We start from the raw sequence: 16,961 nt of genomic DNA, 5'->3' as shown, positions 1-16,961 counted from the left end.
ATTGAATACACCCACTTAGTCTTAATATTTTTCACAGGTGACTAAATGGCATGAATGATAGTGGAGCTTCATGTTTCAGACATTTACTTTAGGTTCTTAATAAGTGTTTCTTGAGGTTTGTCTACAAAGGTAGTAATTAGGGATGCAATGAAATTGCGTGTAACTGTGTAAGTAGGATCATATTAAATTTCATATTAGAGTATTCGAGTTCCATAAATTAAAAGAATTTAAGTTTGATTTAATTTTCAATTTATAATAGGCACGTGTCTGATGGGCTTAAAATTTATTCTCCTAGCTAGATAGAGTTATAACTTTTCTTAAATTTGTGAAACTAACAAATTGACTTATTTCAGTGCACAAATTCAACTTATTTATAAACCATTAATCCTTTGAGAGGCCTTGGTTTGGCCTCTTTGTTAAAAAAAGTTTGGTGGAAATGGTCCTATGCAAATAAATATAGTATAAATTTATGTCGATTTATATTATTTCGGCCACGATATTGAATATGGAATAAAACGAGAGCCATTAACGGTTTCCATTTAAGGATCCAAATTCATGATTTTGTTATTTGTCTATTGTCATATCAACTATAGTACTCTATCATGATCGGACTTAATTAAGGATAATTAAACCGGAAAATTGTGACTAAGGAAGGGAGTTTAGAAGCGGGGATAGAAATGGGGTAAACAAATAATGAAGGATCGAACTTAATTGTTATTAATGAAGGAGAAATTTATAATATAACGGATGTTTAGACACAAGGCCTCGAATAAACTACTAAGTTCGGATGAATCCAACTTAGCCAAAATAACATAAAACTTATGAGTACGCAGCGGAATAATGGTTATAGTTACAAGTATGAAGACATGTATGGCAAGAGTTCATCAATATATATATATATATATATATATATATATAGGGAGAGGTTCAAGAAAGAACCATAAATAAAAGAAGACCGGAGAACCATTTTCAGCCATTCGATCATCAAGATCTACGGTGGATGCATCATCTTGTTGGATGAATGCAGATCCTGGGTTCGAATCCTGAAAGGAGCATTTTTTTTAAAATTTTTTAGTGCATTAATTTTTACAGCGAATGCATTATTTTTTACAGTGGATGCATTAGATTTGATGGTTCTCCCGTTCTCACAAATAATGTAGTTCTCTCTAGAACCACACCCTATATATATATATAGGGTTGCGCTAAAATAAGACTCACTCTTAGCCTATAAACTAAGACCTATTGTAGGCCATTGGATTTTATTTAATTAATGGTCAGATCTTCATCATCTTTTCCTTAAGTAATTAACGCAGATTATGTGTTTGGATACAAAAGTAATTTCTGCATTTTAATAACAATCATTTCCTTAAATAATGGGATCACATTTATGCCAATATCTAATATTCCATAATTACAATTTTGAATTAATGTATACACAATAGGAAGGAAAAAAAAACTTACGAATAAAGTTGAAGAACACGATCAGTATTCTTATGGGGAACACTATTCACAATTTTTAATTATCATCCTTTCTGATTTTTTTTAAAAAATTATTTTCAGATGCAAACCCGATTACGTATGGTCTAGTAAGCCAAAAAAATTCATACGTAAACAAAAAAAACTTGTATATAAATAAAAAATAATTCGTACGAAACCCAAAAACAATTCATACAATCAGAGTTGAGGCTAAAATAATTTTTACGAAAACGAAAATAATTCACACGTAAACTAAAAATAATGCGTACGTAAATAAAAAATAATTCGTATAAAAACTAAAAATAATTCGTACAAAAACTAAAAATAATTCATGCAATAACATTTATCCAAAATAAAAAAAGTCAGTTCTTCAGCGTACGTACGAATTTTCATTAACAATGAATGAATTAATCGGATTATGAATTAACTAAAATGCAACTCTGTACGAATTTTGCTAACATCTTTGTACGAGTTTTGCATTAACAATGTATGAATTATTACTGACATTTTATTACGTTTAATCAAATTTCTCTTATTTTTTCTACAGTTTTGAAGAATATTTATCCAAAAAAAAAGTCAGTTCTTCAACATACGTACGAATTTTTCAGTAATTAGGAATGCATACAGCAAAATGCAATAAAGCTTTATCTCCATGGCTGCAAATTGTGATTGTATTATGTGAATTAAGTCGCTAATAACTGCATCCAATAATCATAATATAAATATACACAAATATTACGTACAAGACTTGCTTGACTTGGGAGTCTTGATGGGTGTGGGTTTTGAGTCAAGTCGTCGGTAGATGTTATTTCCATACAAATTAATGTTGGCCCCAATCACTTAAAGAGACTGAGACAAAAACGAAGACTTGAGGTTGTGGAGTACAAATGTCGGCCCCAGTCACTTAAAGAGACTGAGACACAGACGGAGACGGAGACGAAGGTTAAGAGTTGAGACACAGACGAAGACGAAGATGAAGACGAAGGTGAAGAGTTGAGACAAAGACGGAGACGCAGACGAAGACTTAAAAATTGTGTTGTACAGCATCAACTGAGAGGCAGTTGCCTCCTAGCCTTGATGGTTGTAGCAGACTTACTTGAAGTCGATTCACTTACATATTATTACCTTGAAAAACATCTTTCCTTAATTACCACTATATATATATTAATGGGTCTTCTAGAAGTTCATGTTCATTGAACCAGCAATTAATTTTTTCTTTCTTTTTTGAGAGCTATTTGCAACTAAATTAACTAGTTGTTTTTTCAGCTTTTCATTTTTACTGGAAATTAGTAGCTGAGTGCTATATATGGATGGACTTAAAATTAGATATTGAAGCAGCTTCCTTGGGAGAAGAAGGTGTATCGATATATTGTGATTCGATGACGGAAACCAATCGATCTGCCCAAATGAACAGGAATTCTTGAATTGTTGCTTTTCAAGAAAGATAAAAAAGAATAAATAAAACAAAAACAATGAAAAACCCGACCACTGCTATTTCTGCTCCCTAAGAATTCAAAGGAACATCAACTTTCTTATGGAACAGCTGCTACTCAAGAAATAAACTTTTATGTTTTAGATTTCATGTTATATTCCAATAATAGCTAGAACTAAATGTTTCTGAGTTTGTTTACATTAATTAGCAAAATCATTTGATAGTTATTAATTTGTGAAGCAAGTGTTTGAAAATAGTTAAAATCTTGATGCTACGACATATGTAGGACCTCAAGAGGCTAGCAGATAAACTTTTTTCCGTGTCGGCCCATTTCATTAATATCTACTAAGTGCTGAAGCTGGGAAAAATTGTCAATATTGTCAGCTAAATGCCTAAAATTAGTCAATACATCGCCTCGTTGCTTATTCAAGAGAAGAACAGGTCATCAACATTTAATTTCATTTGACTCTTTCATTTTCTTAACTAGTACGTCCGCCCGTGTAGGGCCGTCTCTGAGGGCGATCGCCCAGTGCTCATAATTTTTAGGGGCCTAAAAAATTTATATCCTCTTAATTATGTATACTATTATTATTAGGAGTCCAATTTTTTTTTTTTTTTTTTTTATACTACTAGCATAAAATAAAATAAAAATTGAAGGCAGCCCATGTTCTTTTAATTGACAAATAAGGCCCAGCTCAATTAAAAAAAAAACATAGGCTGGTTTTAATAAATTTGAGCCCAACTAAATAAATAAAAATCACAGCCCATTATAAATAAAATGAGAAGAGCCCAAATCTTAAAATAAATTGGCCCAAGAGGCCCACCCTAATTCCCCTTCATCTCCTCTCTTAAAACACACACGCGACACCGTTTCAAAGAAAAACACACACATGACTATTGCTGTAAACAAATCAAGTCGCTCGCGAACTATTCGGAGCTCGGATCGGAAAAAACTCGTTCAAGTTCGTTTAGAGAAACTCGATAAATAAATTAATAAACCAAAGTTGAGCTTGATAGTTTTTGGCTCATTAGCTCATGAACATATTCGTCAAGTGATTCAACATGAAAAATATAAATTATTAATAGATACAACTTATATTTATGTTTATATTAATTTGGGTTGCCAATTTAACTTTTCTTTACATATTGTATTTTGAATGGAGAATTATAATTTTTTTTTCTATTTTTAATTTATGTTTATGTTAAATGTTATTGACAAGATATAACATATCGAGTTTTAATAAACTATTTAGATAATACTAGTATAAAATAACTTTTTGAAAAATATAAAATATTTTTGTTTCTGACACTTAATAATTTAAGAGCTCATACTTGTGAATTCTTTTATGACGGCAAAAAAAGTTATGTATAATAGATATATATAAATAATGATATCTTAAGACCTTTCGTCTCAGCTAACCATAGGAATCATAATTGCAAAAAACAAAAAAACAAAAAATCATTCAATAATATAGTGAGCTTGCAAAACAGTTCTAGACTTCTAGCAGCCATGCTTCAATGCAGGTAGCGTGGAGGTTTGCAAATTCTTATTCATGAAGATGAATGAGTATAGAGTAAAATGAGTAAAACCAACCTCATGTTCAGTGTGACAAAGTGAGCATACTATATGACCTGCGCGGCATCTCCGGAATAAAGCTCTTGAAAAGATAGAATACTTCTGGATAAAGCAAAGGAAGAAACAGAGAGACAATTATTCCAGTTATAGCATACCTTCTAAATTAAAGTGTGAGCTTTTGGTCAATGCAAATATTGTTTTGCTGGCCAGAATATAAACAACTAAGCATCACTAACTATTCCCCACAAAGAGGAATATCCAGTGACGGAGTCAAGAATTTAGTTCGGGGGGCTGAACTTTGACGGGGGCCGAATTTTTTACTTAGGCATTCCATACACTTTAGGAATTTTTTTATTAAAAGACAAGTACAATAGTAATAATAAAGAACAACATTTTCCATTCTTTATGTCATCCACCTCACAACTATCCACTGCCCACCCCAATTAGCATCTATAGCCTCTTCAAAATCTTCGACACTACATGCCTCATCAAAGCCACCAAATGAAGAAGACTTCATTAGCTAACTTTGCCATAGAAATTTGGGATATGAATATGCTTTTAGAAATAACATAGAACTTTAAAATAGCTTACTTGAATCTCTTTGGGAAAATCGATGTTTGATTTTCTGCAACTCTGCATGTGCTTGTTTCATGTTGATTCTATCCCCGGGAGAGTCGGCGGAGCATTTCAGAGCTAATTCAAGTATGGATGACACACACTGCATATTCTTGTCAATCATTTCTTCCTCCAAATTCATGACTAAGTTGGCATCTATCACTTCATCTGGGTTCTCCGAAAGTGAGAGTTCTACCCATCTCTTTAAGCTCATATCTCCGCAAAGCATATCATCACTAGGCATTTTTCTCGTAAAAGTTTCAATCAACATCACCCCGTAGCTATACACATCACACCTTGTTGAAACTTGCCCTTCCAAACCATACTCTGGAACAACAAAAATCATGATGTATGAGTTAGGAAGACACAATTAATTGATTGAAAGTGAAGTGCAATAAATATATTTAGAGAAACTTCACCCGGAGCAATGTAACCCAATGTTGCTAGCGTGTTGGTTAACACAAAGCTATCTCCATCACATAACAACTTTGCTATCCCAAAGTCGCTTACATGGGCAACCATGTCTTCATCTAACAGCACATTACTAGGCTTCAAGTCGCTGTGGACAATGGGTATTGAATAACCGTGGTGAAGATACTCCAAAGCAGATGCAACATCAATCATTATATTCAATCTTTCCATCATATTCAAGCAATAGTTGTGGGAATATAACCACTTTTCAAGGTTTCCCTTTCGCATATATTCAAGTACTAATGCCTTGAACTCTTCATTAGAGCAACTGCTTATGACGCTTGTCAGATTCCTGTGTCGAATGCTACGTAGTATCTCACATTCGACATCAAATATTCTTGAAATACCTTCTAGCTGCATATTGAACACCTTGACAACGATATTCATCCCATTGTTAAGAATTCCTTTATAAACAAAGCAAGAACTCCCAGTGCCAAGTAAATTGCTTTCATCGAATCTTTTCGTTGCTCGCAGCAGCTCATAATAAGAGATTCTTTCCGACACAATGAATATCAACTCATCAACTTCTCTTGTCGTCTTATCTTTCCTTTTGTTTCTGACAATTATAAAGGCCAAATAAACAACTGAGATGAAAGCCACAACCCCAAAAATAATAAATGAAGCTCGTTCCACCTTCTTTCTCTTTGATCTGTGATTAGAAATTGAAGAGCAAATTTGGACATGGAACTTGGGGATTCCACACAATGCCTCATTACCCTTAAAAGAATCCATAGTGAAGTTTCTAAAAGAACCTCCATTAGGAATTTCTCCACTTAAACTATTGAAAGAGACATTAAAGTAGTCGAGGTGTTGAAGTGCTTCTAAAGACTTTGGAATTGAACTAGAGAGGTTGTTGTACGACAAGTCGAGATTTTCCAAACTGATCATGCTTCCCATAGACACAGGTATAGAACCTTCTAGTCTATTATTTACCAAAGGCAAATAAATCAAATTCTGCAACTTCCCAATAGTGCTAGGAATAGACTTTGACAACTGATTCATCGATACGTTTATATAGATCGCTGCTCCTAAGTTACTCATCTCTAGAGGTAGAGACCCATTTAATGAATTTGAGGACAAGTCCAGAGTGATCAAATCTGTTAGGCCCCATAAGCTTGAAGGTATGCTTGAATTCAACATGTTGGAGTTTAGATAAAGATTTCTTAAAGAACAGACATTTCCCAGACATTTAGGAATTGGGCCTGAAAATTTATTCCGCCTCTAATATTAACTAAAGTAACGAGGCGGAATAGATCACATATAGCATGTGGTATTGAGCCTCCCAACATGTTACGAGACATAACTAATCCTTGAAGTTGATGCAAATGGCTTAGAGCATCCACAATGCTTGCACCCATAGTGGGTGCAATAGAATGGGTCCCACTTCTATTGCACCCACTCCAACAATGGTATTGCACCCACTATGGGTGCAATAGATTTTATTTTATTTTTGAATTAGTTTTATTCTAGTTTTCATTTTACAATAATTAAGAAATTAAAATTTCATTGAATTAAAATTCAAATCCTACATTGATAGAAATAAAAGAAATACAAGAAATTAAAATCCTAAATTACTTAAATTAAAACAAACATAAAATAAAAAATCCTAAAAATCTACGGGATGTTGTGTCGTTGCTTGATCTCCGCCACCTTGCACATGTGAAACGCCAATTCGTCGGGATTCATTTGAGAGGTGTCCCGGCTCATCAACATGCTATCGGCGAGGTCACGTTGAACTTGGGAGAACGTTTCCATTGCATTCACCATATTCGCCATGTACCCGAGAGCTTTTTGGTTATCCTCGGACGTCTCTTCGGCTTTTTTCTTGCCTTTCCGCTTGTCTCTCTTGGCCGCCTTTTGGCCTTGGGGCCGGGTGGAGATACTCGCGTCACTAGAAGTCGTTGTGGGAAGACCGTCGGACCTCTTTGATCGTTTGTCCGAATGGACATCGGAGTGAACATCCTCGCCGAGACTTGCAAATTTCTTGGACTCGCGCAAGATCTTCCATGCATGCGGATACCGGAACGGAACACGGTACTCGGCTAGCCACATTGCCTCTGCTTGCTCCAGGATTTGAATATCACTCATGCCTGATTTCCATTGATCGTGGCATTTTTTGTGCATGGCCTCAAACCTCTTTGCATCCTTCGACACCCGTTGAAAGTGAGATTTGATTTGCGTGACGTCGCGTGAAATAGATCCTTGGGGCCTGTTAGCGTTGTATTCGGTGCAGAGGGAGCCCCAAAACTTCGCCCCTTTTTGGTCGACACCCACCACAGAGTCGTGGGTGTGCTCGCAATACAAATGGCAAATTAGCACCGTTTCTGGTGGATAATAGTTGCTACGTTTGGTGCCCGCCGGCATAGAAGCAATCTCCTCCACGTCGGGCTCGGGCTCGGCAACGGCGGCAAAGCGGGGGTTCAAATTGGTGGCCGCCACTTGAAAGGCATTCGATTCTTGCGTGAACGGCGAGAATCATTGCCTGGAAGTATTTGATTCGCCGGGGGATGGATTTTGAGGATGTTCACACCAATAGTTGCTCCAATCGCCTTCCATTGCTATTTGTTGAAATAATTTAGAAGATGAGGAGAATGGATGAATGAGGAGAATGGATGAATGATAGAGGATGAAGAAGAAAATGAGAAGAATGTACATGTATATATAGATGGGGTATAGAAATAAAAAAGAAAAAAAAAGAAAAATGGGCAACGGAAAAAAAAAACGGTAAAAAACGGCTAGTGCATGCATTTTAAATTTTGTTTATTAATTTTTTTTTTTTGGGCCGAAAAGGGGCGCGTGTTTACACGCCCCCTCCTTCGCTCCCACTATGCACGAGTGCGAAGCAACGCCCCCCTCCCCCCCCTCACACCCGGGTGCGGCAACGGCGGTGGGTGCGATAGGCCGGGTTCGATCCGGCCATCGCACCCACCGCTGCGGATGCTCTTATAGTTAGTGGAATATTACCAGATAACTCATTGCCTTGCAAAGCCAATCTCATCAGATTGCTTAAATTGTCTATTTCAACAGGAATGCTGCCACTGAATTTGCAGTTGCCGGCGCTGAATGTTTGAAGTGAGGAAGATAAGTTCCCGATAGAAGCTGGAATGACACCATTTAGAGGATTATCATCAATTTCCAAACGAGTTAGAGACTTGCAATTTGTCAATGAAGTAATGAAGGAAGAAGATGGTGCCTGGGTAAGATTGTTGCTGAACAATTGAAGACTTTGTAGTTGTCTTAGGTTGCCGAGATGAGTAGGTATATAACCACTGAATTTGTTATCAGAAAGTGAGAGGTATATGAGTTGAGAACAGTTAGAGATGGAGTTGGGTATTGCTCCACTGATGGAATTATTGCCAAGATAAAGTCGTTCGAGAGAGGGAGAACCATGGCATAAATGGGTTGGAAGAACCCCTGACAGAGCATTCTCGACAAGTCCAAGAATCCGAAGAGTTGAAATGTTAAAGAGCTCATGTGGAATCGAACCACTCAAGCTGTTCCGCCGTAAAAGTAATGTCGACAAATGGTAAAGTTGGCCAAATTCAGCGGGAATAAGCCCTGCAAAAGATGAGATTTCAAAACTGTAGCTAAAAACACATGATTGTAGCTAAACAGACCAATTTACATGAAAATTACTCTGTTGTACCTGTGAAATGGTTTTCCTGGAGGTATAACTCTGTTAGCATGGTAATATTCCCGACATCCCTTAAAAGGTTCCCTGCGAATTTGTTGTGCCCTAGATATATGGTTTGCAGAGCAGACATATTCATGAAAATATTGAAATCAATTGAGCCTGCAATCTCATTATGTCCAGCATCAAAAGTAACCAGATTCTGAAAATGGCCAATCTCATGTGGTAGTATTCCTGGCAAAAAAAGTGTCATAAAATCTCATTTACACAAATTTTATGATACTAGCAGTAAGAACGTGCGATGCACGTTAAACACGTGTGTTTTTGTACTATGTAAATATAATTGATAGATATTATTATATAATTTTGAATATTTGCATTTTTTTATTAATTTGATTTTTACTATGTAAATAAAATTCATAGATATTGTTATATAGTTTTGAATATTTGTATAAATTCATTTGACTATAATTGTTATTTAAAAAAGGAATCAATGCAACTATTAATGAATAAATTTAAATGCAATAAAGTAATATTCATAATATACCTCTAAATAAAAATGGAAAAAATTCTACGATAAACATCCTAACTTATCTAAATACGGAGCACGACGAATTTTAGATCTTCTCTTGTTTGATTTTGATGATTGGGGATGTCTTCTTCTTATTTTTGGTTTTCAACCGAATGTTGTTCAACGGCAGATCGTCGTCACTTGTAATCTCAATGCAGTCATCAAACTTTTTATTGGCTACTCTTCTTTTTTTCTTTGGCGGCTATGTGGGTTGCAACTCCATTGTAGTTTTTTCTTTCTAGACGGGTTTATCTTTTTTGATTTCTCGGGTGAATGTTTCTTTTCTTCCTCTTGAGTGGGTTCTTCTTCAATATCTCCAACATTGATGCTTTCCATCGGTTGCGTCTTTTGGATTGCATTTGCTACAATATTGAGATTTCCCCGTTGATCGAATTTTATAGACTTGAGCATCATCATGAAGCGTATTTCTGTGTACGCTTGTGTGCTTAATCCTCTATAGTATGTGGAGGTTGTTTCACCCTGTGGAAATGTTTAATTGTTATAATTATGTAATGTCGAATTTTTTAATATGAATTATTTAAATTATAGTAAGTGTTTAAGTAAGAAATCTTAATTTACCTCTTTGATTGAAGAAAGATCGATATTCATCCACAGAGCATCCTACACATACCTCTGCCGCTTGATCGAACAGTGTAACACGAGCATTGCAGTCGCCTTGTATAACATTTATTGTGATTCTGTATCTAGAAATATATGAAATGATAAAAATTATTATATGTTTGTTATTGTGTCATTAACTAATTTTAATTGGTAGTGGGTTTAAATTTGATAATTACCTAGGCGACGTCTCAAGAACTTTTTCATTGCATTTTTTGCATATTGCACTCTCATAAATTTTGGAGAAAGATGTGTTGCAATTTTTACAAGAATCATACCATATTGTTGCTTTATTTTCAACTTTGTCAATAATTCCCGTAAAGCAAAACGAAACACCCTAATATATGACAAAAAATAATATATTATAGAAATAGTCGATTATGTACTTTTGAAATGCATCATTAATTTTTTTATATCGTACCTTCAATAATAAATGTTGATTGTCTCTGAGATCTTTAAGAGTGACTTCCTTTATTTGTTTTATTTTTTGTGCCATTGCTAATTTAGCAATTGCTAATGCATCATCATCAACATTAGAACACCTGTATATAATATTAAATGATATGTTAGAATTTTTTTTTAATATATAATTTATTTATTTTTTGATACGTATGATTGCATCGGCTGAATCTCTTTGCATGTTGGTGTAATTTGCAAGACGGATCTCATCGTATTTTGCAAGAGTATACCACCTAATATATATATATAAAATATATTATTAAGTATGTAGTATTTTTTTTTGTTTTGAAGGGAAGTATGTAGTATTTTACAAGTAAAAAGAAGTAAGTATTATTTTAAGAAAATATATATAATATGTTTGTTACCAAAATTTCTTTTTGCTACGACATAGGAAATCGCAACAGTTGGCTTTTGTGCAATTATTTGTTTAAGGTCATCTCCTTCATTTTTCGCCATATCTTCCCATAAAGATATTTCTACAATTTCAGATCTGCGAGAAATATTGAGTAAATTCAATTATAGTTATTTTTCTAAGGTTATGAACGAATTATAGTATATGAAACATTAAATAAAAATAACATATGGCTATATATATATATATGCATTGGAAATTGAAAGATGGATGCGAATAATAAATAAAGAACTTACTTTTTGTTCACGAGAGTTATGTTTCACACAGCCTTTATCACTCATTTGATAGGAATCTGTTGACTTTTTTGTACTTGTACTAAAATTCTAGAAATTTATGTGACAATTTTTTTTGTTTTATTCATATAATTATATATTTAGACTTTAATGTATGTTTTATTTGAAGGAATATTTTAAACTAATTTCACTTACCAAACTCTTCTTCCTTGTCAAGCTTTTGTTCCACATCGTTGAACTCCACAAAATTATATGGTATTTAATACTCGATCTCGTCGAATGCTTCCTTTATATCAGAGAGTATCTGTTGAGTATGAGCTCTTTTTCTCTATGGATGCTTGCATACATAGTATTAACGTTTCTAACCTCTCTATTAGAGATTAAATATGTTTTGTTGGATTCAAACTTTTTTTTCTAAATTTGCTTATTTCATTATTGAACATTGTCAGTCCAATTTGGACACCGTACAAATTGTGTGATAAATATATAAATTGTAAAAATTAATATATATGTATTTAATATGTTATATGTGTAAATAATATGTATCATAGTAAAATAGAACCAAGTTTATAAGTTGAACTAAATTTGTGACTTACCTCTTTGTCAACCATTATCAATTTTCAGAATTTTGTGCCTCTAAACACTTTAAATACAAATCAACACTTTATCGATTCAGCTTATTCATAGGTAGGATTTATAGATTATGATTGAGTAGGGATTTCATTAAGACATATGCATAATGAGAAAAGTAAATAGCCTTAAGCTAAGGTGGATCATAAATATTTGCAATTTGTAATTGTAAATTTCTGAAAATCAATTTATATTATTGTTTACATGATTAGTATACTACAGTTAATGGGTGGGAATGAAAAGAATGTTCTCTACTCATAGTGAATTATAATCTCATGATTGGAATAATATAACTTTAGAAGAATAAAATTAATAGATTAGTCCAAAAGTTTAATACTACAATTCAAATTAGTAAAATCAATTATAAACATTATAAAAATTTTAAATATGATAATTAACTAATTTAATCATCAATCAATTTATAAAAAAGTTAATAGAGATACCTTATTCTTCATTGGAGATAATATCGCCTGCAGTTATGGTTCTTGCTAATGAAGTAGAAGTAGAAACCGAATTTGTGTTACGAACCAAAGATGCTGGATCAATCTTTCTAATATTTTGATGCCAACCTGTTTCGCCCATTGGAAAAAGAAGTGGATATTGCAATGGATCATAACATCCATAATAATGCTTTATTCTATGTCTGTCGCCGGAATGAGGATGACATTGATGGATAATCTTTCAATCTTCGAAAGAATTTTGCATACGGGTTGATCTCTAAAATTTTCATGAGCATCTGTACAACTGCTTCTGACAAAACTTGATTTTGCATTACGTTAATTCTATTCTCAACCTCATTTTGTGTGTCATGAAAGTATAGCTGAAAAAATATTGGAGACGTATATTGTGGGATCAGTCCCGGAAGATCATGATAAACCATGACTTGTGCTCGAAAAGAATAAACTCCTCGTCTTGCAGATGCCAATTCTTTGTCCAATTTTACACCGAACGAAGTAAATGAGAATATACTATTATAAGCACGAATATTCCTTCTTAAATTAATAGCTTCTTCTGACTGAGCTGTAAACAATTCATCTAACTCCGGAGAAACTTCAGAAAATGCAAGTTTTACTTCACAACAAAAAGTAGGAGGTTCATATTCAAATTTTCTTGCACCACAATGAATGCAATCAGGCACATTTTTCAATTCATGTAGCAATGAACCTAAATAGATAAACAATATAATTAAAAAAACATTAATAGTTATCATAATGTATTAAACATATTTTAATCTTAAAAGAATGTAATACTTACAATTCAAATCACTTGCATTTCGTTTACGTTTCTTTTGCCTTTGTATATTTTTTCTTTGTCTATATACTTCATTAGCTGCATTATATAAATATAAATATATTAATTAAAAAAATATTTTGATTTGTGGTCATGTTGTGTGATATGTGGTGATTATAACATAGACAATTAATATATATATATATATATATATATATATATATAGATATATATATATATATAGAGTTGGGCCATAATAAAAACAGATTTTTTTGTATAAAATAGGAACGCATCTCATCCCTTGATTAGTATAAATCTGATGGCTAGATTTCATCTCAATTTTCAGCCTTATTATACACGTTTTTTATGAATGAGGACATTGATGTAATTTACATATTCATTAAGTTGGTACAGCCGATTTTGATAATTGTTATCTTAATCTTACCATATCAAACCAAATCTTTTTTTCCCTACCAATTAACCTAATCCATTTGCACTATTTATCTCAATACGTCAATTAGCATCTGCAGCACATCAATTTCTTCATAAAAATTCAAAAAATCTTCTTTCATTTTCTACAAACTGAAAACTCACAAAATCTCAAGTTCCTTCAATTTTTTCGTGGATTGAAAAACCAGATGGAGTCGCCTTGTTCGTGCTATATAATTAATATGTTAATATCAATATATTTTGTATAATTGTTATTATCTTGGAATGCAATTCGATGACTTATTTTGTTTCGATTATGTACGACTGGATGTTATTAAATCATACACACATTTAGTAGATTCAGCGCATGAGTTAGTTTTACGTGAAGAACATGCTTTATCATTTCACAGATCACTGGAATTATCAGATTATTTAGTTCATATTTTATGACGTGCGGATTCAGTGCATGAGTGCATGAATCAGTTCATACGTACTATCGAATTGTCACGGTTCATACATTCGTTTGTATAATTCATTATGGTTTTGCCTATGAAATTAAACTCAGTTTATTCCTTATCTGCAATATGTGCTGAAATTAAACTCAGTTCCTTCGATTTTTTAATCATATTTTTATCTTTACAGTTTTTGACTTATTGCTTCTTCTACTTGTTTTTAAAACTAATTGTCCATTGGACCTCACGTTATTCAACGTTTTTCAATTTTAATTAATTATGTTATGCATCTAAATTTAGTTTTTGACTTATGATTCGTAAAAAACTTATTACTTAGATGCATACCTATGATTGCAAAAAAAACTTATTACTTAGATGCATAAAAAATACTGATGGTTCGTACAGTTATTACGAAAATTCATTTTGATATTATGTTAATTCATTCATTTATCCTGTTGATTCATTCCGTTATTCCAATATGCTAGCCATGACTACAATGAAACTTATTCCATTATTCCACACATGTTAAATTTCCATTACTAATTAAATATTCATTCAGCATAATACTAACAAAATTATGTATTCATTCCATCATTAGTTTTTGGGTATGAATTCGACAACAAGCTCAATCACAAATACATCAATAACCAAATATCATGGATCTTAAAGCGTGAACATTGTCGGATAATCCTCATACGGTCTCACAACCCATTCTTTGTAGTTCACCATCCCCTCCTTGCATTTCTCGTGCCTTATCTTTTTGACGACTTCCACTGAAGACCCACTCCCATCTGACGAATCTTCCGACGTCTCCTGCTCAGCATTGTCCACAACATCCATTTTCTTTCTCTTATTCAAGATCCCTAATTCATAAGGAACTCAAATTAAAACTTCCAGCAATGCTATTATACTATGAACTTTGCAAAAAAAAAAGAAGAAGTTATCACATACCTTCTAACATACTCTCCATCATAGCACGTTTCATATCCTTCATGAATTCATCATTCGTATGCTTTGTTCGTGCTGCATCAATACAGACAATTATTGATCGTCCCACGCTTTTAAAAAACTAATACAATATAATTTGATTCAAACCTTCTTTCCTTCTAGTTTCTTCAGCATCATCGTTTCTCTCCCTGATTATTATACATTTCCCCTTCTTCTGTGCAATATAAGTTGCGCTTCACATGACATTACATAACATTACATATTTATATACTTACTAACTCATTGATTCATTTAAAGAATATAAGCAGTTCATTCTACAAAAATTGTATAGCACATATAATGCCATCGTTGATTCATTTAAACAATATAAACAGTTCATTCTATTTACATGATTCATACATTAGTTCTTACTGGATCATACAACAACTCGTTTGAATCCATCATAAAAAATTGTACCTATTAATGCAAGCATTAAAACTGATTCATTTCATACGTGACTACGATTCATACTGCTATTCATACCTATTAATGCAGGCAATAAAAAAGCTACTAAATCTACATAACCTCTTGAAAAATATAAAATTTGTGGGGGACCACCGAGTTTGGAACACAAAAATACCAATTCAATATAGCGACAATGACAGATCAAATTTCATACTGCTATGCAACATAAATATGTGTGTTTAACTCATTAAATAAAAAATCCTTTCTACATACACCTATCACTACTGCTTCGACCAAGATGCCGTTTTTTTAGCAGACAACAAAATTCAATCGAACCCCATGGACGAATCGAACATTCAACACCATTTCGCCATTTTTTCAACCAAAGGAACAAAAGATTAAATTAAAGAAAATAAAACACAACATCGTCATCTACATACCAGTTCTCTTTGATTTCGTAATCACCATTATAGCTAATTGCCCGGTAAATTCTTTTTTTCTCGGTTGTATGAATCGTCCGCTGGCAGCGGCGGAAGTGATGAAGTGAGAATAAACCCTACGAATAATAGTCTAGAATTTCTTCACAAAATTAGATTAGATATGTCAAAGATACGGTTCAACTCATCCAATCCCTTCACTTCGCAGGCAATTAAATTTCCAAATAAATGGGGCACTATTTTCGGAAGAAGGTTGGTGAAGATAAACAGCCGTTTTTTTTTTTTTTACAAAAATAGCCTTCTGCGATTTTTATGTATGAATCACACATTGATTTAATTATAACCGATCCGTAAGTAAAAGATTAATCTGGACGGTACGATCAAATAAATCTATGGTTAAAATGTATTCCTATTTTAAACACTTAAGGGTGTTTTCACCCTAGCCTAACCCTATATATATATATATATATATATATATATATATATATATATATATATATATCCCTTGATATAAATACTTAGAATCTTGTGCGCTCATGCTATAGAAAATACCTGAAAATGAGATTGTTTTGCGCAATGTAACTTCCATGCTCATAATTAATAGTGTATCCTGTAAATAAATATTTATTTTGTAACACGACAATAATAAATAATAATAAATAAATAACAACAAAAAGGAATGTTAATAATAATTATAAGTATAACTATAATCATATTGATATGGCAGCAAAACAATTACTATATCATTATATTTAAACAAGTAATATGTTTGATGTATTAATTTATTCTAGAATATGTTAATAATGGAGATTCACAGATGTTATGTTAATAATATAGATTCACAGATGGCACTTATGCTCGAAAAGTAAATCTACCTTCTTTTTTTCTTTAACATTT

General features: G+C 32.9%; 2 protein-coding genes across 2 annotated transcripts in view; both read right to left on the bottom strand.

Annotated features, from left to right (window-relative positions):
• LOC131015234 (probable glycosyltransferase At3g07620) overlaps positions 1 to 16,961 on the bottom strand; it is a 1,181,237-nt gene that overhangs the window by 585,405 nt on the left and 578,871 nt on the right. The gene's annotated exons all lie outside the window — the stretch shown is intronic.
• LOC131019127 (probable LRR receptor-like serine/threonine-protein kinase At3g47570) lies at positions 5,062 to 16,095 on the bottom strand. Its single transcript, XM_057947813.1, has 10 exons — positions 16,068 to 16,095; positions 15,187 to 15,258; positions 14,933 to 15,098; positions 10,404 to 10,476; positions 9,991 to 10,252; positions 9,217 to 9,435; positions 8,535 to 9,128; positions 7,351 to 8,026; positions 5,519 to 6,732; positions 5,062 to 5,426 (listed from the first exon to the last, which is right to left on the bottom strand). Exons 1-10 carry the CDS (start codon positions 16,093 to 16,095, stop codon positions 5,062 to 5,064), a joined length of 3,669 nt encoding a protein of 1,222 aa, XP_057803796.1.

This window comes from Salvia miltiorrhiza, chromosome 3 (genome assembly GCF_028751815.1).
Source record: "Salvia miltiorrhiza cultivar Shanhuang (shh) chromosome 3, IMPLAD_Smil_shh, whole genome shotgun sequence".
Classification (NCBI taxonomy): domain Eukaryota; kingdom Viridiplantae; phylum Streptophyta; class Magnoliopsida; order Lamiales; family Lamiaceae; genus Salvia; species Salvia miltiorrhiza.
The sequence above is the reverse complement of the archived record's forward strand: the minus strand, read 5'-3'. Positions and strand labels throughout refer to the sequence as shown.